The 22,200-nt window shown below is 31.3% G+C and overlaps 1 protein-coding gene across 5 annotated transcripts; it reads left to right on the top strand.

Moving 5' to 3' along the window:
- Window positions 1-260: 260 nt before the first annotated feature.
- Window positions 261-15,949, top strand: LOC142228055 (uncharacterized). Of its 5 annotated transcripts, none has more exons than XM_075298347.1 (5): window positions 261-455; window positions 10,842-11,038; window positions 13,079-13,349; window positions 13,416-14,711; window positions 14,773-15,949. In XM_075298347.1, exons 2-5 carry the CDS (start codon window positions 10,868-10,870, stop codon window positions 14,910-14,912), a joined length of 1,878 nt encoding a protein of 625 aa, XP_075154462.1. In that variant the 5' UTR covers window positions 261-455; window positions 10,842-10,867; the 3' UTR covers window positions 14,913-15,949. The 5 variants fall into 5 exon arrangements, with proteins under 5 accessions (XP_075154462.1, XP_075154465.1, XP_075154467.1 ...); XM_075298350.1 differs by lacking the exon at window positions 261-455 and adding an exon at window positions 514-981; XM_075298352.1 differs by lacking the exon at window positions 261-455 and adding an exon at window positions 1,011-1,138.
- Window positions 15,950-22,200: the final 6,251 nt, after the last annotated feature.

Genomic DNA, 22,200 nt, shown 5'->3' with positions numbered 1-22,200 from the left:
GCACTAAATTTGGTGCTAAAAGCACCAAATTGGCAACACTGATCGTCCTAATCAGTTAACAGAAACAGGCAATGTTAACATATGTTGGTTTACCCATGCACACACTTACACACAATACAGCCTGCCAGCACCGAGTGTCGAGCATAAACTGTGAGTATTTCTCTCCCAGTAGAGAGCGTTAATTTGAGAACAATTCGATTCTTTATCGAAATTCTATAAAACAAACAACCGCTCGCCGTGACTGTTAAGTTGAGCAGTGGGTGCGTAGCAGTAAACATCTCGTGTAGCGCAACGGTAATTTTTGTGATCGCAAAAGAAATTCGAACGACGAATAATTAACAACGAAGAGTGAGATAATCTCGAAACGAGTTTTTCTATCATTGAGTGTGCAAATGTGAAAATATTAATAAAAGCAAATACAATAAATAAGCTTTGCTTTTCGGTTAATTGCGATAGTAAGTCCCAAAAAATTTAATAATGTGTTTTAAATAAATATGTACACGAACAACAAAGCGTCACAGTACTTGAATCAGAGGTTGGACACTTAAAATAACTACAAGAATTTTCGAACACGAATTGGAAATTTTACATATTGGCCCCCGTCGTACTATCTGCTTAATCATTCCGTTTATGTATTGGCATATGTTAAAATCAGTGCTTTAATGAAGAGAAGTGATATCAGAATAATACATTTGAAAAATATGTGTATAACGTTTAAAAGATAATTGTAGTGATTCGAAAAAAACATTACTTTGTGACGACAGCAGTTAGAACATACATTAGGAGAAAATTAAATATTACACAACAACATCCATTTAGAATTCTCCACCCATAGATATCACCCATTAGACAATACGTATTTGGTGGTGAATGTGAGATTATTGTATTGCCAGCCGGAGACTGATTACTAACTAAAATACTCGACATAGCTATCTCCTTACAAAAATACTCTGGTGCCGGCAACGGAAGCGGATTTGGACGGTAATATAAAACGCATATGTTCTTATTAATTGTGAACACGCAAACCTTGGCAATGATCTTTTTGAGATATTATCAGCAACTAGTGTACGACAATAACTGCAACGACACTCTGCATCGACGGCATAGCTTGTACAACAGTGGAATTGATTGCAGATAGGTGAATGAGAAACTTGTTTTTTAATATCGTTTTTTTTTTTGGATATTTATTTTTTATTGTGGATGAATTGCAAATTTTGCTAAAACACATGGGTATCATGACAACAAATCCATCTGAATCTTCTTAAAACGACGAAAAAGCTCGATTGCCGCCAATTCGATTTAGATTTAGCAAAGAAATATCACTACAACATTCAATAGGTTGAGCATGAATACTAGATTTCAGCGACTATATTAATATAGTGGGATAACGGAAATGCTTTTTAATGGTGTCTTAAAATTATCGCCACGCTGTAGTGTAGTTTGCATTAAAAAAATATCACCAATTAAGAACTTAATTGGGATTCAAAAAGGGATTGAATGAAAATATTAATTTATACAATTAATTATTTAGTCAAATATAAAATTTCAATTTATAAAACAATTGAAATAATTTCATATTATATGGTAAGAATGAACTACTAGTGCAAAAATTTAACTAAATTTTACTCCAGTTTTTGTGATTTCTTAATGTGTTATTAAAGTAACAAAAATTTACTGATTTTTAATTACCATATACGAAATTCTTCCTTCTCATAAACATGAACTATTTTTGAGAAGTGTGGGAAAATTTTCTTCTGGTTTACTACACATTGAACTTATTTGTTCGGTCATTGAAATATATACCCACGTTTAATTCATAAAATTTTTGAGGCATAATTAGAGAAGAAAAAAATTTTATTGGGCTTGGTTCAATTTCTTAAAACATTTAAAAATTAGCTAAAACTAAATATATTTTTGTAAATTAATTTAAGCATTAGTTTAATATCGAATTTTTTTTCTCTGCGCTCAAAAAACAGTGAACCCACAAGGAAGGAAATTTTGGTTAATTTTAGAAAATTTTAACTAAAATTTTAATATTTGTTTTACAAACGCCAATATCACAACATTAAGTTTTTTTCGACATTTTACTTTGTAGTTTGAAGGAAAAATTGTAATTCAAAATTGCAGGAATGTCTTTAGAGCCCTACGAAGTTCAAAATGGGTGCAATTGTGGTAAAAATTAAAAATTTTAAGAAATTCTGAATTATATATATAGGAAATACGAATTTAGCAAACCTTTATTTGTGTATAATTTTTCCCCTTTGTTAGTTAATTTAACTACACAAAATATTACTAAAATCAAGGAAAGTCTCAAAACAAAATAATTCCATGAACTAAAATACAGTTAAATTGGCTTTAGTTCCATAGAGGGTTCCCTTTTTTGAATGTGCTGGCGGAAAAAAGCCAATCTCATGCTAAAATTAACTTTTTTTATTTTACGGAGGAATTTATTTTGCTGTAGTAAACTTTTGTATTTTTTGAAGAAATTAAATTTTCCTGAAGAATTTCATGAATGACATTGAACAAATAAGTTCAATAAGTTAACTAAAGCAAACGAAAATTTTCTTTAATTTCTTGAAAATAGTAAGAAAGAACTAAAAGATACATAATAATATGATCATGTTTTTTTTCTTTACTTTTAGTTAGTTTTTTATGAGAAGGGCGAAATTTCTGAATAGCAAATGAGGTCAGTTAATTTTAATTTAACAACCTGTTATTGATATCTCCTCGCGTCATTCATAGGAAGTCAATACCAAAGTCAGCTAAAATATTTTGCTAAACTTGTTTCACTGAAAAACTGTTGGTTGTAATTTTTAAAAGTTTTGAACTTTTTTACTTAACAAGGGGTACTCTACAATGGTTTAAAATTACGAAGAAAGCGTTTTTTTTCTTGTACATATTAAAACATGTTTTTATAGCAGTTTTATAAAAATTATTGATTTTTTCCTAAATGGTCCTCCCGACTGTTGTGTGATGAACTAAACTGAAGTTCAATACTTATTATAAATTGCAAGCTGCACGTAGTATCAATAAAAATAATTACTGAAAATTGTTTAAACCAACACTCATTAAAATTGTATTGTAAATATAAAAAGTTTTGTTACAATAATGAATATAGTTTCTATTGCTGTTTTTACATGAGACAAAAAAAATTGTTAATAGTGTCATGATGGATTTTTCTACCTATAAAGATACAGTGAATTTATTTAGAGGAATTCAGTAGAATTGGAGAATGAATACAATAGTAATGATTTACTTTCGAAGAAATTATAACGCTCTATCCAGAATATAGTGCAACGAATTAGAGTAAGCTCATAGATTATTAGTTTTTGTGTGTTAATATTTTAATGGTGCTGCATTTGTGGGCTATTAAACAAATTTAATTTTATGGATTATAAAAGTGTCTTCTTTACACCCTAAGAAAGTTAAAAAAAAGAAACTTTCACCATAACATCGGTGAGAAGCGTATATTTTAATTGAGACATTCCATTAAATATATTACACCAATTTTTATTAATGATATTTGGAACACATAGTAGTTCCCAAACGTTATAGAAAGCTATAACTTTTACTGGGGTAGTAAAAACCAGGTCAGTTCCAAATGGACATAAAACGTAATATTTGAATTATAAAATTTCACACGAGTTATAAAACTTGAGCAGAATTTAATAATTGTTGATAAAAACAATAAAAAGTAATAAAATCACTTAAGGGAACCCCGCACACAGAAATATATGATAGTTAATTGCTTAATTTGTTTGTTTTATATTTCTGACAATAAGAGTATATAGATAGGATTTTTCGATACTGGTATTTTATTTCAAAATGTATTGCGTATCATACCAAACAGTATCACCATACAAGGGTGCTTCACTTTCTTTTGCTTTTTAGTTGTGGAGAAAATAGGAATGACATTTCGGAAACTAAGCGTAAATTTAAATACACTAAAAAAACATAATTGTTTCGATTCGATTGAGGGGACTTGAAACAATTTGTCGTGTTTCGAATATCAAAAATCGGCTGCAATTTTAATCCAAATGTTATTGGCATCATTTAAATTAGTATATTTTATTATTTGTATTGGAAAATTGTACCATTTCTACTCAGAAAAACGTAGCTCGAAATCTATTAGTTAGTCGCACTTCTTGCACGAAATGTTTACCAATGTTTAAGAAATTTTCTAAGATTAAGTAAAATCATTAACTTAATGTCTACAGTATGGATACTATACCTTTGGTCCTTCCAAATTTATTTTTTTTACTGGGACTGTTCACTTTGCTGTTTGAAAGAAACTTGTGTGTTTAAAACAAAAAATTTAGTCATGATGATTAGCAATTCACTGACAACTACTACTATTTGCCAAAAATGCTTTGGAATGGCCCATACATTGATTTTTGTTTGTATTAAAATCCCATTGATGACGAATTAAATATTTCTATAGATAGAATAGCAAATCAATGACAAAGCATTTCTCATAATTAAAAAACGGGTAGATAATTATAGTATATACTCTACTGTTTGAAATTCTTTTTATAACCACGTTACTTTGCCCCCTTCAGTGTTAACTTAAGCTGAGAAGCCACAAATAAATTTGAAATTGCTTGTTTTTACCTATATTGAAAAACTTGATTTTAATTGGAGCATTCAAAAGAAATTTCAAATTCTATTTGCATGTTTCTACTTAGACTTTAATAGTTATACACGAGTGTTTGTTCAGATGTAGGGTCAATATTTTTCAGTTAATTGAGGTATAGTCACTAGCTAGAAATTAGGAAATTATTTAACAATAGTTGCGTGTTGAACTTGGGCAAATTGTGGAAAATAGAGAACAATGAACGGTAGGTATTATAATTTTAAAATTATGGGTAATGTAAATATCATTTAAATATTTATTTAGCATTAGTCTTAATATTTTACTTAGAATATCGTTTGAAATATTTCCAAATAAAATATTCTTAATATTTTACTAATTCGACTTGTTTAAATGTCTAGCGTTTTCCATGTTTGAAATAACTTCCAAATTAAACAATAGAGAGAAACACTTAAATATGGACCCCATGTAGTTAACACAAATCCCAGTGTTTATTGTTCGAGACACACCCACGAAGAGTGGGTTTCAAACAAAATTTCAAAAATGTCAACTCGCGCCTTGCTGCGACAAACCATTCACAAAGACCATCTCTAAAATGTGTTCCTTATCACCGATAAAATATTCCCCTCACTAATCCATGTTGATTGTGAAACAAATGCAATCTATTTCTCCACTGGCCTTTGCATGTTTATGAAATAGAAAACCTTATGTATGTTTTCAGCATTCCCATTTCTCTTAAACCTCTTAACATCAGTCGTCAATTGACAAAATTTCAACTCCCAAAAACCACACTCCTTTTCCAGACCACCATACAATGGGCATCATCTAAGGGCTACATGAAAATTATATGTCGCCGGGATTAGCGACAACATGACAAAGACACTTATAGTGGTCTGGGGATTAGGTTTCATGTTCCATGGAATCCGCAGTTCACAGTACGTGATAAATTTCATTTTCCACCGATACAACTTGAACATGACCGAAAAAAACATGGCACAAATATAAACAATCGCCACAAAAGAAAAAATATATCCCATCGAATCACCAAAGGAACTCGATGATAATAATACACTACTCCACTACGACGCGAAAGTTAATTACAAAAATATATAAGATCACAGAGCGAATATTTGATTTACTTTAATTAAAAAACAGAACTATTCTGAACTAATGCAGTGAAGCCTCTGAATGGTGGACACAGACTGCCGCCTAAATTTTGTCCACATTTGAGAGGTGTCCAGTTTTCATGTGTTTATATAACAAACGTCCCTACACAACTGTCCACTTTTGGGAGGTGTCCGGTTTTCAGAGTGTCCAAGTATATTACTTCCTATGTTTGTGATTTTTTTTTTGTATTTATTCGGTGGGAGCCCAGAAAATTTAGCTGAGTCATTGAGTGGACTTATACATACAGCACAATATTTGAAGAATTTATATTGATCTGTATGATTTTTCGTTTAGCATTCTCAAACATCGTATTATTTGTGATAATATTCAATGTCAAATCCAGCGATCAGTTTTACATTCCTGGAAATCATCATATTATAAATAATTTTTTCGTTCGAAACCTATAATAAATCGAAGTTTTCCGAATGCATAAAATGAAATTCTAGGAAACGAATGATAATATGACCCAATTGTTTTTAAGCCATAAAATGTTGCATAAAGTTCACATCGGCCGTTGATATATCGTTTCACAATGGGTTTTCGTAGTATTTCATTGTTTTAAAATCTTTGTTCATTCAAACACAAAAAAAACAAACAATGCAAACCGTTATCACTCTTTACATTACAGATTAATTCATTAAATACTCTTCATATATATAATTTTTGTATGACTATTCTAACTGGGCTTTTAGTCAGTCAATTTAGACATGAATTAAATAGAAATAATTTATTTCATATTTTACATGAAAACGCTAAATTGAAGAATTTTAGAATTTTCTATAACAATAATATTTTGAATAAATTTTTACTCAAAAGCAATTTGCAATTTTTTCTACAGAAACAAGCATTGGAAAACAGTCTGATTGCAACTCGTTTTTAAATTGTTGTAGCAAATTAAATGGAAAATACAAATAAATAAATAAAAATCGGATTAGATGACAGAGTTTTCTTTTGACGCTTAACAAAATTTTTAACAGCAAATAAAAAATATGCAAGACAAAGGTTTCATATTTAATCCGGAAATCGGGGTTATTTGCTCATAAAGAAAATACACTAAAGACTATGGAAACTTGCATTAACCAGCAAAGAAACATATGTGTAGTCAGTCTTGTTCGATTGGCATCAGGCGTTTTCTTTTCAATAGCTTCATAATCAATCAATTCCTCAATCTTTCATGTCCAAAAAGCTCGTATTAAAATTGTGAAAATACTTTACATTAAAGGGACATTTTATTTGTCCACAAATTTCGTTTTAGAGAAGAGTATTTTTTCTTTGGGTGTAGAGATGAATAGGGGTTATATTGATTGATGTATTCAAAGGAGAAAAGTTAAAAGTCAGCAATTCTTCTTATGATCGTTTTTTTGACTCAACATAAGTATTATTAACGATATTTTATATATAGATTTATGTAAATTTGGTATCAAAACATTATTTATCAATTAATCTTAATTTATAACAACCGTAGTCATGGTTATATTCAACGAATTTTGTTAGCCACAAAGTTTTTGAGCCAATGTGATTTTTTTGTTATAAATCAATTTATCTCAATTTATGTAAAAACTATATCGAACACTGTTCATTAACCACCACTTGTGGTGATTACATTTATGTGTTACCAATGGCCGGTCAAAATTTAAGGCATTTTACATTATACATCAACTTTCTAGAATCTAGATGCTTATAAAGACTAAAGGAAAATTCGATCAATATGGATTCAATAAATGTGAATGGTCCATCAGAGTATTCAATTAACGTGCTCCATCATCATTACTCACACCTGGCCAAATAACCAATTTTCGCCAAATCCCTTTGTTATTCATGTAAGACTTGCGGCCGTCTGAGGAATGTATATCAAAGAGAGAGAGAGAGCTTTTAATCGAAATCGTTATCGATTGGCGAAGAAGAGGACGCCTCAGTTGACAATGATCGACGTTCCTCATTGATATTCAAACAAGGTGCGAATATTATCATACCGTTGTTAGTTGTTGTTGTGTAAATACAAAATGTGAGAGAACACACTAAGTACATAAGCTCCAATTAGTCTACCCGCAGACACCTTTGGGCATGTGAAATTTAATGTGGTTTTTTCACGATTTTAGAGATGCCGATCTAGATTGTTATTGTAACTATGTAGGGCATAAACACCCTTTAGAGGTGATTCGGGCTTAGGGATTTGTGTAGAAAAAGGTGGAAATGTCATTGAAAACTTAATTGGGTCTGATCGATTATACACAGAAAAAAATTTTTTCAATTAAAATCAATTAAAAAATTAATTACATCGATTAATTTCGCGATTGAATCAGAAAAACATTTTTTGTGTGTATATCAGAATAGAAGCAAAGTAGAATTTTCACTGAAATTTCTTTTGATTAACTGTCTAAAACTTGCATTGAGCACGATCATATTTCTTTAAATCAATAATGGTTGTTTTTAATATTTGAGAATAGCACAATAGTCTACTCAAATCTATGCCAAAAGTTCCTTTTGAAGACCGTTTCAGTGAGGGTAAACTTATTGATTTATTCAAATATTGAAATACAAAAAGTGCAAATAATTTCTAACTATACATTCTTCATACCTTACATTTCCTGAGAATCACTTCCTGTACCGATCTAGGTCTGACTGCTGCTTCTTATATTGGTCTTCTGGTAAATATCGTTGTTCTTTACAAGTAATAAAATCATAAATATTTAACATATTACATAACTCGATTTATAAATATAATATACGAGTATATTTATATAAAATATTTTGCAATATTTTATATAAATATACTCGTATATAAATATTTTTCTGCTTCAATTACGATTATTTTATAAAATTATTATAAATTAAAACAGCTGGTGATAACTCGGTTAATATAGTTGGTTGGTCACCCTAACATAGATATAATCATGGCTGAACAAGAAGGTTAAATCATGGGCCCATATGATTACAATTTTTTTATTTCGACAAAATTTTAAGATGTCAAAATCATATGTTTGGTGATTGCAGCTCTCCAAATGACACAGCATAGCAAATGCATCTTAAACAAACTCGCGCATTCATAGCTGGAGAATTGTTCAAAGATGACTTGAGTATCTTGATAACATATTCCAGACCCAAAATACCAAGCACATCAGTTTTTAAACTGCATCATAAACTGGTTTTGTTAATAGATGGCGAAGATCCATTTTACTGACTTTCATTCTTAACTTTGGTGGGTATTATAGTCTTATTTGTCTCATATCGGCGTTCCTGGGATGAATTATCCACTTCACAATCACTCATAGGTGACACAATTAAATTTGAACCTTTATTTTTCTCTGGATTTGAATTATTTTTTCATAATTGCCACTTTTACCAATGCCATACGATTCTTTTATCAGCTGATTTTGACTTCTTAAAATTGTAAACAACATATTGAAATTTGTTGTTTTTGTTATCGTGATTCAACCTCCTTATTCAGCCATGTATATAATATAGAGATGTACACGTGAGTAATATTTTACTCACGTAAAATCACGTACGAAATGAAAATCCGCACTGACGCACACTCATACACGAGAACTTTTTTAGGGCTCAAACTCCCGAATGGAGAAATGTCGTACTGATGAAAACTCGTCTTACTTAAGACAATTACCGCGACTCATCATTGAGTGTTGCGTTTGAAATTTACTTTTTGAGAGTACCTAGATGCAAATAAGAGGTAAAAAAATTTCGCCGGCAAGAAGAACGTATGTCATATGGTGATAACATGAAAATATGTTATGATTAAAATTGTAATTGAGAGTGGTTAGTTTCGTATTTTTTCGAAATTTGTTTGGTACGCGAACGGACTATTTTCGTAACTAATACACGTAATTTGTTTGGTCACTCACCCTGTGCGACTCACAAGTGAATCATGAAAATTTACGACAATTACATGTCACGTGCACACCTCCAATATGCGGTGTGCACGCGTTTGGCATGGATGATAAAGTTTCTGCTTTTATACTTTTTTTGGTATCTTATGGAATATAAAAGTACCATGGATATTTGGTATTATTGTACATTTCAGTTTAAATCAGGGAGGCGTTTAATATTTTTCGTTCGTCTCTATAGGATATTAAATTATTATTGGTCACAATTTCAGGTTTCTTAATATTTCCTTTTCGAAGTTGGAATTGGTTTGTATTCATTTGCAACTTCCCGTGCGAAGTATTATAACATTATTTTAAATTGAACGAAGAAATTTCTTTTGAAGGAATTGAACCATACATGTACATGGTCCGAAATAGTTTATTTCAAAAGTTTTTGTTTTTTGAAAATTAGTTATTTTGATATGATCAAGGAATTAGAAAAAAACGTACCTGTTTGACTATTTTATCATCCCTGCCACAAAACAATTGTATCGATTTGGATTTTTAAGGAGTTGAGTCTATTGAAAGAGATTAATTTCTTGCACAAAGATCGACACGTTATCGACTTGGTATAGTATAATTATGATGATTATCCCCCATTATTTGGTCATATTATCTCTTTCCCATTCACATTTTCTACAATCCCCACACAAAGACCAGTCACTTCGGTTGTGACCATGTGCTGCGGTTGTGTGGTGCGATAACATGAATATTGGAAATCGCTTGTCATTATGATGTCGCATAGACAAAGCCCAGTGCTATTTTGCTTGGATCTATTCCCACTTTCGTATCTAGAGAATTTACTGTCAAGTCATTCATGATGTGTCATCATCAGTGATCGATGATCTGTGTTCATGCAAAAATGGAAGAATAAAAATTGCTGAAACTAAATCGCATGTCTTGATTTAAGAATAAACATCACCCAGTAAAGGAAGGGAGGGAGGGCTACCTAAGCTCAGACATGTTAACGCATTGTCGTTGGATGGAGCCAACAAGAATTATGGTCCCTGCGGAATGTAAATCGTAAGATTATTATACAAAGAACTTTTAGGGCGTAGTGAACAAATTTTAATTGACAAAACGTCTTCAAGCCCCTTTTCATGCCTGTCTCTCTCTTCATCATGCCGAGTATAACTCCATAGATTAACGTTGCCATTTTTCTTATCATGGAGTTTTAAAATTATATTCTTTTCTATTTTCAGGACTATAAATTAAGACCTCGTTAAGAATGGTGGAGGAGAAATCATCATTGACATCGCCGAACAACACAGTTGTCTACAAAGAAACTACGAAGCCAATAAAGAAAAAGAGGCGCGACAAAAGTGATTTAGGCCCGGACTTTGTAGCCCCCGATGGTGGTTGGGGTTGGGTGGTATGCTTAGCTGCAGGATTTAGCAATGTAAGTAAGACATACGAATATCCGGGGGATAATAACAAAATATTATTGAGCTAGACCAGAATGTAAGCAAATATATAAACAAGAATAGGTGAAGTACACAAAAAATAATAAATTGCCGTTAAGTACAATGGACAGTTGATGTTAAAAATAAACTGCCTATCATAATTTCTTGTATCTATGGCTATGTGTGGTCCAAAATAGATGTCCATACATAATGATTATTATTACTGATTCTGATTACTGATATTTTATTTAGAGAGAGAGAGAGTATAGAGAAAGAAATAGAGATGGAAACCGAGAGGGTTGACGAAAGATATCAACATAACACAGCGAGAGAATCAAAAGAGAGCAATTTCAGTGAAACTGCTTGTATGCTGTTTCGGAACGCTGTTTTATAATAAGGCCAAAAATTTGATATGGTTAAGTCTAAATATTATTTAATTTGAATATTAGAATGAGTATACATTTGATAAAAAAAGCATGTGTTTTCATCTTGAGAGCAGAATTTTATGTATGTGTGGACATGTGTTTTGTTTATCATTTTGGCAATATGGACACAATTTTTTTCTTGGATCGTTAAAAGAAATCGGAACGTACGAGGAGTAAGTCAAAATATTCAGGCAAAGGAAATTAACAAAAACGGCGAAAAATATACAAAAATTACAAAGAGATCATCATAAAAATAACGAAAGGGAACTATACTCCTTTTATAGTTGGGACAGTAAAATGAAAAAAGGAGGAAACAATGAAAAATTAAACAGTAAAATGTATAAAAACAAAGTTTAGTTCCTCTTTATTTCCTCTTTGGTAGTCCAAGAGGAGTTGACGGACACCTTTAAATATAAAAGCAGGCATTAAGTTCGAGTTTTGCAGCTAAAACAATTGCAAAAGTTTATTTTTTTTTAATGAATTATTAAAGAAAAGTAAAAGGCAAAACAAACGATTAATACCGGCCTTAAAGGTAAAAATGAAACTAAATACAAAACACGAAAAGTTTTAAATCCATTTCAAATGGTGTTAAATGCTAGTAAAAAACTGTTCACGCCTAAAAAAATTTATGTGTATATTATAAAATTATTTATGTATGTTTATTCTCGACTCCACGTTCTTCTTTTGTTTTTGAATTTCTTCTAAAATTTCAAACTTTTATACCAAACACCGTTTTTTGTTACAAAATTGTTATTTTTGCAATAAAAAAATAATATTTTATCCAAAATCTCAGTCCATTTCGTCTATATCAAGCACTGTTTCTGACTGTAAATCTTTAATAACCCACATTTCGAAGTTTCATTATAAAAATTTAATATAATATAAATGTGTAAATTAAAAAAAAAATGGTGTTCGGTTGGAGCAGGGATTGAACCCACGACCCTTGGCATGCAAGGCAGACATGCTAACCACTGCTCCACGTGGCCTACAAATACATGTTTCTGTTAAATAATGCTATGTTTGCATGGGCGCTGCAAACTATGCTATATAAATATAACTTATAACGATAATTGTCTACTGGTGACTATAACAGCTACGTAGCCCAGTGGATAGTGTGTTGGCTTACAAACTGTATGGTCCTCGGTTCAATTCTCCGTCCAGGCGAAAGGTAAAATTCAAAAAATTTATAAAATTGAATAATTTCTTCAACATTATTTGTATTACAGAAAAAGGTGCCAAGAACTAAAAAATTTCGTGGAAGTGAAAATTATGTGAAAATATATGTGCAAAATATGTTTGGAGCATATGTTAGAGAAGCGATTTTTTTTTGAGGGTGTAAAGAACATCTGTAAAGAAATTGAAGAGACTGAAAATTGTGGCGTTTTCAACAAGTAATGGAAAATAAAACAATAAAATAATAATTGGGGTAGGAGATCAAACGTTGGGTTCCAAATCAATTTGTAATTCAATCGAGTAAACAATTAATCAATCTAAATAACTAAAAGTTATGTATAATTAGATAGTCTTTGGCGAGTCATACGATCTTTCAAAACCACGGTGAATTCTACATATTTGTATTGACTTCTTAATTTTTGAATTTCTTCATTCTAGTTCTCCCTCTTTCCACCACTGCAACAATATGGACTCATCTATAGACAGCGTATGCAATCTTTTGGATTTGATGCCAAAGAGACTACAACTATTGTCAATGTGGTCATGGCAATCTCATCGTTGATAGGCTTGGTGAATGGTGCCATGTTCCGGAGGTTCACATTTCGACAGGTGGCATTGACGGGAAGTATTCTAGGATTTGCTGGCATATTCCTATCGGCATTTTGTCGGACTTTTGTGCAGTATTTAGTATGTTTCTCTTGCATTTATGGTGAGTTGTAAGAACATGAACCAATGTGGAAAACTTTAATGATTTGGTATTTCATGACATTTTTAGGTATTGGACTTGGTCTCTGCATGGCTGCTAGCTCTTTGGCAGTGAATACGTATTTCAAAAATCATAGGAGGAAAGCGACTGGATTTTCATGGACCCTAACTGGTTTAGGTCCCATAATATTCCCTCATATCTCAACTCTGCTACTGGCATATTATGGAGCTCAGTTCTCAATTTTAACATATGCTGCAATATCATTGAATGCCTTTATTTGCGCCCTAACATTTCAACCTGTCCTAAGACATTGTCCTAAGCCCGATCCTGAAAAAGCAAAAGAAACCAACGGCAACACGATTCAAAATGACCAGGACGATTACGAGTGTAAATATTGTCAATATCAGAAGAGGGATAAAAGAGGTATCTTCTCCTCACAATATCTTTTCAATGATGACGATCCGGAGAGACCAGGCTATGAAATTATTGAGCCAGTGACACCCATGATGGCTCGGGCGAATGATGGTTGGTATGGCTCAAAGCTATCGTTGACCGACAAGGGTACACGCAACCGATCCACCAGAGGTTTAAACCTCATATCAAGAAAAGACAATTGTGAGAACGGCCATGAGACACAGGATCTAAACGAAAGTTCTCTTTACAAACCAAATTATTTTAATCGAGAAAAACAAGAGCTGGACCGTTATGCCAGTAAAATGAGTGTTTACTCTAAGCATGGCGAGGAGAGCTTCCATTGTACCTGTGCTGAGGAAAAGGCCCTTTTACAAAATAAATCCAAAGAATTTATAAAAGAAGAGGAAGCCAGATTAGAGGCTGAAAAGGAAGAAGAAGAACTTAGAAAGAGTCGCATGACCTTTCTCCAGAAAATTGTTCTCTTCTTCGATTTGGACCTTTTAAAGGACTTTACATTTGTCAATTTAGCTGTTGGTATGACAATGATGATGTTTGGTGAAATGAATTTCTCCGTACTGACACCCTTCATCCTCAACAGTTTTGGCTATAGTGATACTCAGATATCATTGGCCATGTCTTTGTTGGGTGGCATGGATATTGCTGTGCGCTTTTTGGCACCGTTTGCCTTGGAGAAGGTCAAACTAGACAATCAGGTTCTTTTTGCTTTCGGCATCATAGCCATATCCATAGGACGCTTGATTGTTACTCTGACAGATTCCTTTACCGTTGTGGTGGCGGTCTTTATATTAATTGGATTTGGAAAAGGATTTCGAACCATATTTTCACCATTGATTATACCGAGCTATGTGCCGTTGAATCGTTTACCAGCTGCTTCCGGAATACAATTAATTTTTAACTCAATATTTTCATTTGCCTTAGGGCCAGTCTTAGGTAAGTCAAGGAAATGCATTGGAAAACATTTCCAATGGATTAATTTTTATATATTTTACAGGTTCAATAACTGATAATTTTGGTTATGCTGTCACAATTCATTGCATTAATACCCTGACCTGTTTGGCTTTGCTGTTTTGGTTACTGGAATCCATTATTCGTAAGACTCTTAATAAAAAATCCACAGCTCCACAAACCTGATCGATTGGACAAGCGAATAAAATCCCACCAGATTAGCCTGTAAGAAATTTTATGCGGAGTTCTCCATGTATTTTATTGTTTGATGTAAAATGTTGTCATTGTATAAAGACCGGTACTAAGTTCATATTTCACGTGTGGAAATCAAAAAGAGGCACTCTTAATTTTCTTTACTTACTGCCATTTTAAATAAAAGAAATTTATTGAATTGAATATTTTGGACTAATGCCTCCAAGTTATGTTAGGTTTTGCAAAGCCTTATTTTATTGTTATTGGTATTTGGTTTCCATTTGTGAAACATGCAATTAGTACTGGCCCCACTTTTGGGATGCACACATAACCTTCGGTATATCATGTAACCTGAAGTTCCAATTTTAATGCAATAATGAATTGTGGTTGTGTGAAAAATAATATGGAAAAATTGATCGAGAAACGGCACAAGGAAAATTTAACAAAATCGATGCAACATAGGAAAAAAATATTTCAATATTATTTTGAGATGTTCACTTAATCAAATGTCGAGCTTTTATAATCCTGACGCCGTATATAAGCAGTAGGTTGTGAGCAACTAATAAATCCTCATTACATTTATGTAGAGTTTTTTTATTATTTACACAACCATTTTAGAGTATATTTAATAAGAAATTTGTATATAGTTAAATTAATGTAAATTTAGAATAAAATCCCTCAAATGTTGTATTTTTGTATCATAAAAAATTTATGTAGGCTGTTTAAAATAATGAGGCCTGTATTACTTACGTACCAACATACAAACATTGTAAATTTCAAAAGAATATTGTATTTATTTTTGTTTTATAAACCAATCTTACTTAATAAGTTAGTTAGTTAATATTTGATCTAGAGCTAATTAAAATATAAACAGAAAACTACTTAGAACATAAAGCAAATAAGATAATAAAACAAGCAGCTATCGTTAATTGTATTAACATGGGGTATCCCCAGGTCTGCGAAACATAATGTACACAAAAATACGTATAAACAGAAAATAAATTCTACATTTCGATTTATTTAATATTCCATTCACATTGTTTTCTTAATTGTTGCAATTAATGAAACATAACATCAATGTTATGTCTTCTAAAAAATTCTGAAGGTTCAGATTTATGTTTCCCAGCAAAAACTAGGAAGAAAATTGAACTATTCTGTACTCCATGTTTTGAGATTTCCACGAAGTATTGTTATAACCAGGGAAATTTTGTACCATGTTGTACTTTTTAACTGTTGTTCTCGAAATTACTCCCTCTCATTGAAGAAAAAATTAACTAAAAGTAAATAAGAAAATCATTGGCGCCAAATCATGACCATTTTAAACATACAGTAGTTCATTCTTACTATTTTTGGGAATCGTACGAAAAGTTTCATTTATTTTAGTTAAAAATTAACTTATGTGTACGGTCATTGAACTTTATACTCGCGTTTAGTTCATAAAATGTTTGAGATATACTTAAAAAAACGAAAATTTCATTGGACCGTGGAAATCTTCGCAAAAAATAATAAAATTGAACTACAAATAATTTTTTGCAATACAAATAAGTTAAATATGGCGTTAGTTTAACGGAAATTTTTTTCTGTGTAAGCACTAGTGATTCTTCCAGTATAACCGGTAATCAAAAACTTGCTACTTGTAGTATTATCTGGGATTTAATGATAATAACTTACCTGTGTAGACCAAAAGTGATTATTTTTATTAATACCAGTAGTTAAAATCACATCTTGAGGTCCGGGTTCGAATCCTGCTGAGACTCTATTTTTTTAATTCATTTTTGTTTTGTTTTTTTCATTCGTATTAAATATTAATTATTTTTTTGTTGAAAATTTGCCTTTTTCTTGACATTTTTTAAATAGAATAACCTTTACAGCGATTGTGGCCCCGCTTATAGTAGCGAAAATTACATTTCAGAAAAAATTGCAACATATTAATTTATAATGCTAACAAAATATACCCTTGATTTCTTAAGTTGTTAATTATGTACTATCATTTATATTGTAAAATTACATCATTGAATAAATCCATGCCGTGGAGAAGGATATAATGTGTTGGATTACAATACAATAGATCTGAGTTCGATTCCTCCAGGCGTCATAGAGATTTTCAAAGGACAAATTGTACCGTAGACATAAACAGAGTGAGAAAAAGGGGTAGTAGAAGACCGAGAATACGAAACTAACTTATAAGAGAGAATAAAATCTATAAATAGATAGGAGAGAATCAACTCACTCGCTCTTTTTGATTCTATTAATAGTAAACCTATTATTTTTGGAGAGCTGGTATGCTTGCGACGAAGTACTTATTTTTCGACTGCTTGTATGCTTGCACCGAAGTACTTTCTCCAATGTCATCCCCATGTCCACGCACAGAAAAAAAAAACGTTTGGAAAACGTGTACCGAAAACGTTTTTCGTTTGTTTGAGTTTTTTTAATGCTTCGAAAATTTTAAACTTTTATCACCAAAAGAATTCGTTTGTTACAAAATTTTATTTTATTTTTTTTTTTTTCAATAAAAAAAAAATATTTTTGAACCAACAACACAGTCCATTTCGTTTATATCAACCACTGTTCTTTTCTGGCTTTAAGTCTTTAATAAGACACATTTTACAGTTCATAGTAAAAATTTAATATAGTAGTATGTAATGCTGAACATATTTCGGAATCTTCCGAACATATCTGGAATAAAAGTAAACAAAAAAAAACTTTTTGATGTTCGGTAGAAGCAGGGATCGAACCCACGGCCCTTGGCATGCAAGGCGGACGTAGCTACCACTGCTCCACGGTGCCCAACTAAATGTATGTTTCTGTTAAATAAAGTTTGTTTAATTGGCTCGTGGGCACCGCAAGCTATGCTATATAAATATAACTTATATGGATAATTGTCTATTGATGACAATAACAGAGAAAAATGTGAGGAAAATGCAATTAGTCAGAGAAGATTGTTTTTTTTTTGGAGTTAGTCTTTATGAAATTGTGATTACATCCTGGAAAAGAATAAACGTTTATCACAAAAAGAATATACTTTTCTTCCAAATTAACTTAATTAACCTTACAGTGAAAAGCAAAAGAGAAACAAACTTTGTTTGTCTAAAATTTCGTTTGGGAGGAAAGAATTATTTTTTGCGTGTAAAAGTATTACTGCTGATATATGTACGAAGAAGTTGTTACACTGTTAGAAAACATGTTTTTCATATGTTTTCCGATATAAACAAAATGTGTTTCGGGCACAATTTTTAAACACAATATAAGTGCAAACATATAATGTTCCTAAACTAGCACTAAACATTTGGGACACATATGTTAATATGTTAGAATATATAATGTTTGGGGCATGAATGCTTCAAAAAAATAATATGTGTGAATGTAAACATATATGAATTTACAAATTTCGAGTAAACATATATATGTTGTGATATTTTATTGAGAGAGCGACAGAGAGAGAGAGAATATAGAGAAAGATATAGAAATAGAAACCGGGAGGGTAGAAAGAGAGCAATTTCTGTGAAACCGCTGTTTTATGATAAGGCCAAAAATTTGATATGCTAAAGTCTAAATATTATTTAATTTGAATATTAGAATGAGTATTCGGAGTACATTTGAAAAAAGCAGCATGTGTTTTCGCCTTAGGAGCAGCATTTTATGTATGTGTTGACATGTGTTTTGTTTATCATTTTGGCATTAGGGGCACAATTTCTTTCTTGCTTCGTTAAAAGAAATCGGAACGTACGAGGAGTAAGTCAAAATATTCAGGCAAAGGAAATTTAAAAAAAAAAAAAAAAAACTGTGGAAAATATACAAAAATTACAAAGGGATCATCATAAAAATAACGAAAGGTCACTATACTATTTTTCGAGTTGGGACAGTAAAATGAAAAAAGGAGGAAATAGTGAAAAATTAAACAGTAAAATGTATAAAAACAAAGTTTAGTTCCTCTTTATTAATAAGTAGTCCAAGAGGAGTTGACGGACACCTTCAAATATAAAAGCAGGCATTAAGTTCGAGTTTTGCAGCTAAAACAATTGACAAAGTTTATTTTCTTTAAAATAAATTATTAAAGAAAAGTAAAAGGGTCATTTTAGAGCGATAATGCCAACTTATTACCGGCCTTAAAGGTAAAAATGAAATTAAATACAAAACACGATAAGTTTTAAATGCATTTAAAATTGTGTTAAAGCTTTTGCTGGGTTATTATATTGTCAAAGGTTTTGGATCTATGACCTTTAACACCCCTTTACAGAAAGGAAATCACCCTTAGTTCGTACTTCACAGCGTCACTGGTTTTTTGGTATTTTTTCTGATACCTAACTATACTGAAAAAAAGCTGTCCAGTTGTAAAGAGTTCATCTTTAAAATGCATCTATCATCTCAGTACATGAATTTAAAGACAAATTAATTAATTTTGAAGAATTTTTCACAATTATTAAAACCAAGTTGGCCTTAATTCAACAAAATTTCCTTTCGTGTAAAGATTCCCAGTCGAATCACCTAAGTCTAAGGACAAAACGTCTTCAATGAAAAATTTATTAACTTTCGGTCAGTTAAAATCGTTGTAGAAGAGAAATGCCTCTTGTATGCTAGCCAAAAATGACACATATAAATACTTTGATTAAGGTCAGTATAAAGTTCGAGTTCTTTGATGAAAATTTTATTTAATCTTGACTTTTCTCAAAGTTTATATTATTTTTAATGGATTATTTGAGAAAAGTAATCGTGAAAGAACGGCCATTTTAGCGGTTAAACTCAACTTAATACTTACCTTTACTCTAAATTTTCAGTGGAGAAACCCCGTTAAATGGTTAAAAATTAAAAATTAAACAATAAATTGCAAAGTAAATTATGTCATTTAATGGTTATAATTACGATTTATATAATCGTAAAGAATAGTCTATAAACATTTTTCCAATCGTGAATTTATGGATTTGATTTTCTGTTGGGTGCTATTATATTGCTCATTAAAAATATGGTGTAGTTTAGAGGTGTGCACGTGAGTAATATTTTACTCACGCACATTCACGAGGGAGAAATCTTATTCACGCACACTTACGCACGATATTTTTTGGTAGGACTAACGCTCACGCACGCTCACGAAAAGAAAATTTGTACTCACGCGTGAGTCACGAAAATTTTCGTGGGTCACGACAATTTGGTGTCACGTGCACACCTCTAGTGTAGTTAGTATTGCTCATATTTTAATTTCAAGCAAATCTAAAAAATAATGCTGCATAATTTTAGGTGCAGCAGTTAATGCAATGGATATTTTAATGGCACAGTGGGTTGGTTCAAAAGAGAAATAAATAAAAATGATATAACATAATTCACGAACATTGCAGAAAAGATTTTATCAAATGCACCCAGAGAGGAAATATGATCACCCCAAACCTATGATCACCCCAAACCTATCAGAATGTTGTATGTAGTAACAAACCGAAATCGAAAAATAAGATGAGGGGATTGTAGTTACATATATGGTATAAAAAATGTTGCGTAGTGGTTGTGGAAAAATGATTCAATTTGGGAATACTAATTGGAGTATGTAATTTCCATAAGAAGTTAGCATATAAAATTCAAAATAAATCATCTCCCCTTGCCAAATCTTTACTAATGGCTATGGAAATTCCTGGCTTTTATAGATTGTATGTGGCATTTTCTTTTCTGTAACTTAGAAATACCAACTCATTCGTCTCAATATCGTTAGCTTGTATAAAAATTGTAATAATATGTACAGTATTAATTTGGACAATAAACCAGTCCGTATTGATATCAGGCTAACCTAAAAAATAGTTTTTTTTTTTTGTGGCGAAGAGGAAAAGAAATTGGCGATATCATACACTAGAAGTAAACCAAGCTGAGAACAAGGTATAAAGGCCTTGTTCGTTTTAAAACATTTTATGGCGTAATGACGATAATATCTCCAAAAGCGAGATAAATCATTGCATTCAGCTTTCGAGCCGAACAACCGCTTTTTCCTACGGTTACGTTTTTAAATGAAATAATTTTAATGGCCAGTATCAAGTTAGCAATATCGTACCGAATCGACAAGTTCTTAATGGCTACTTTTCTTTAATAATTAATGTAGCAGAAAATAAACATTTTCATTTGTTACATTGGATATAAGTTAATTTATTCTGTTTTTGCAGAAGTTTTGACAAAATTTGATACAAATATTTTCGTCGTCATTTACATATATTTTTGCACTTTTATGTTAGAGTTTTAACTATCAATTTTTTTTAAATCAGTGCTTGCATATATTTTATGCTTTTTTAGTACTCATTAGTTATTTACATCCGAAAATTAATAAATTGAAAACGAAGTGATTAAGCCACAAAAAAAAAACATTCGAGCACAGGTAAATGTGTTTTTTTTTTCAACTGACACAAAGAAAAAGTTGCAAAAATCAAACTGATCTTGGATTGATTCATTCTCTGACAGCCACAGTCTATTCAGCTTGGATTAGTTGGTTTATTATTTATGTTTTTAGATAGAGAAAAAGCGACTATACCACATTACTTGTACCACATTTGCTGCACTTAAGCATTAGGTACTGCTTCCCTCTTTAAAATCCTGCCGAAGTAGTGCTCCATTTTTTGCTAGACAATTCTACTGTATACAGTGAAACCTCTCAAAAGTGGATACCCGCGGTCGCCTAAATTTTGTCCACATTTGGGATGTGTCCAATTATGAGAGGTTAATTTTAATGTGGACGACAATTGTCCACTTTTGAGATTTGTCTGGGTTTCAGAGAGTCCAAGTTTGAGAGGTTTCACTATATACGTAAATACACTCAAAAAAAGTGAACTCTCTATTTCACTAAAGCCAATTTAACTTTATGCTAGTTCATAGAAATATTATGTTTGGAGAAAGTTTCCATTACTCTAATAATTTTCTAATAATAATAATCTAATAAGTTAACTAAAAAACGGGAAAATTCTTATTTTTCACAAAATAGTTCATTATTTCTTTAAATTTGTAAATTTTACTACAAATGCGTCCATCATGAACTTCATATGTCACTAAAGACATTCTTGCAATTTTGAAATCCAATTTTTTCCTTCAAACTACAAAATTTTCATTATCAAGTGAAAAAAATTATTTATGTCTAATAAATTTTCTTGAATTTGTCGAAAAATATTTACTTTTTTAGTTAAAATTTTATAAAGATATTCAATTTTTTTTTTTAAATTAACCAAAAGTTTTCTTCCTAGTGGGTTCATTGTTTTTTCAGTGTATTTACATAAATTGGCAAAGGAGATACAGCACAACCAAAGAGAATGTATATCATATA

This window comes from Haematobia irritans, chromosome 3 (assembly GCF_050003625.1).
Source record: "Haematobia irritans isolate KBUSLIRL chromosome 3, ASM5000362v1, whole genome shotgun sequence".
In the NCBI taxonomy this organism is placed as follows: Eukaryota; Metazoa; Arthropoda; class Insecta; order Diptera; family Muscidae; genus Haematobia; species Haematobia irritans.
Note: the sequence above shows the minus strand (reverse complement) of the source record. Positions and strands in the feature narration are given on the sequence as shown.

Excerpts from the sequence above, each read along its gene's own strand:
- LOC142228055 (XM_075298347.1), top strand. The coding sequence starts at position 10,868 with ATGGTGGAGGAGAAATCATCATTGACATCGCCGAACAACACAGTTGTC. Across the intron at positions 11,039-13,078 it reads TAGCTGCAGGATTTAGCAAT|TTCTCCCTCTTTCCACCACT; the intron begins GTAAGTAAGACA and ends TCTTCATTCTAG. Across the intron at positions 13,350-13,415 it reads ATGTTTCTCTTGCATTTATG|GTATTGGACTTGGTCTCTGC; the intron begins GTGAGTTGTAAG and ends TGACATTTTTAG.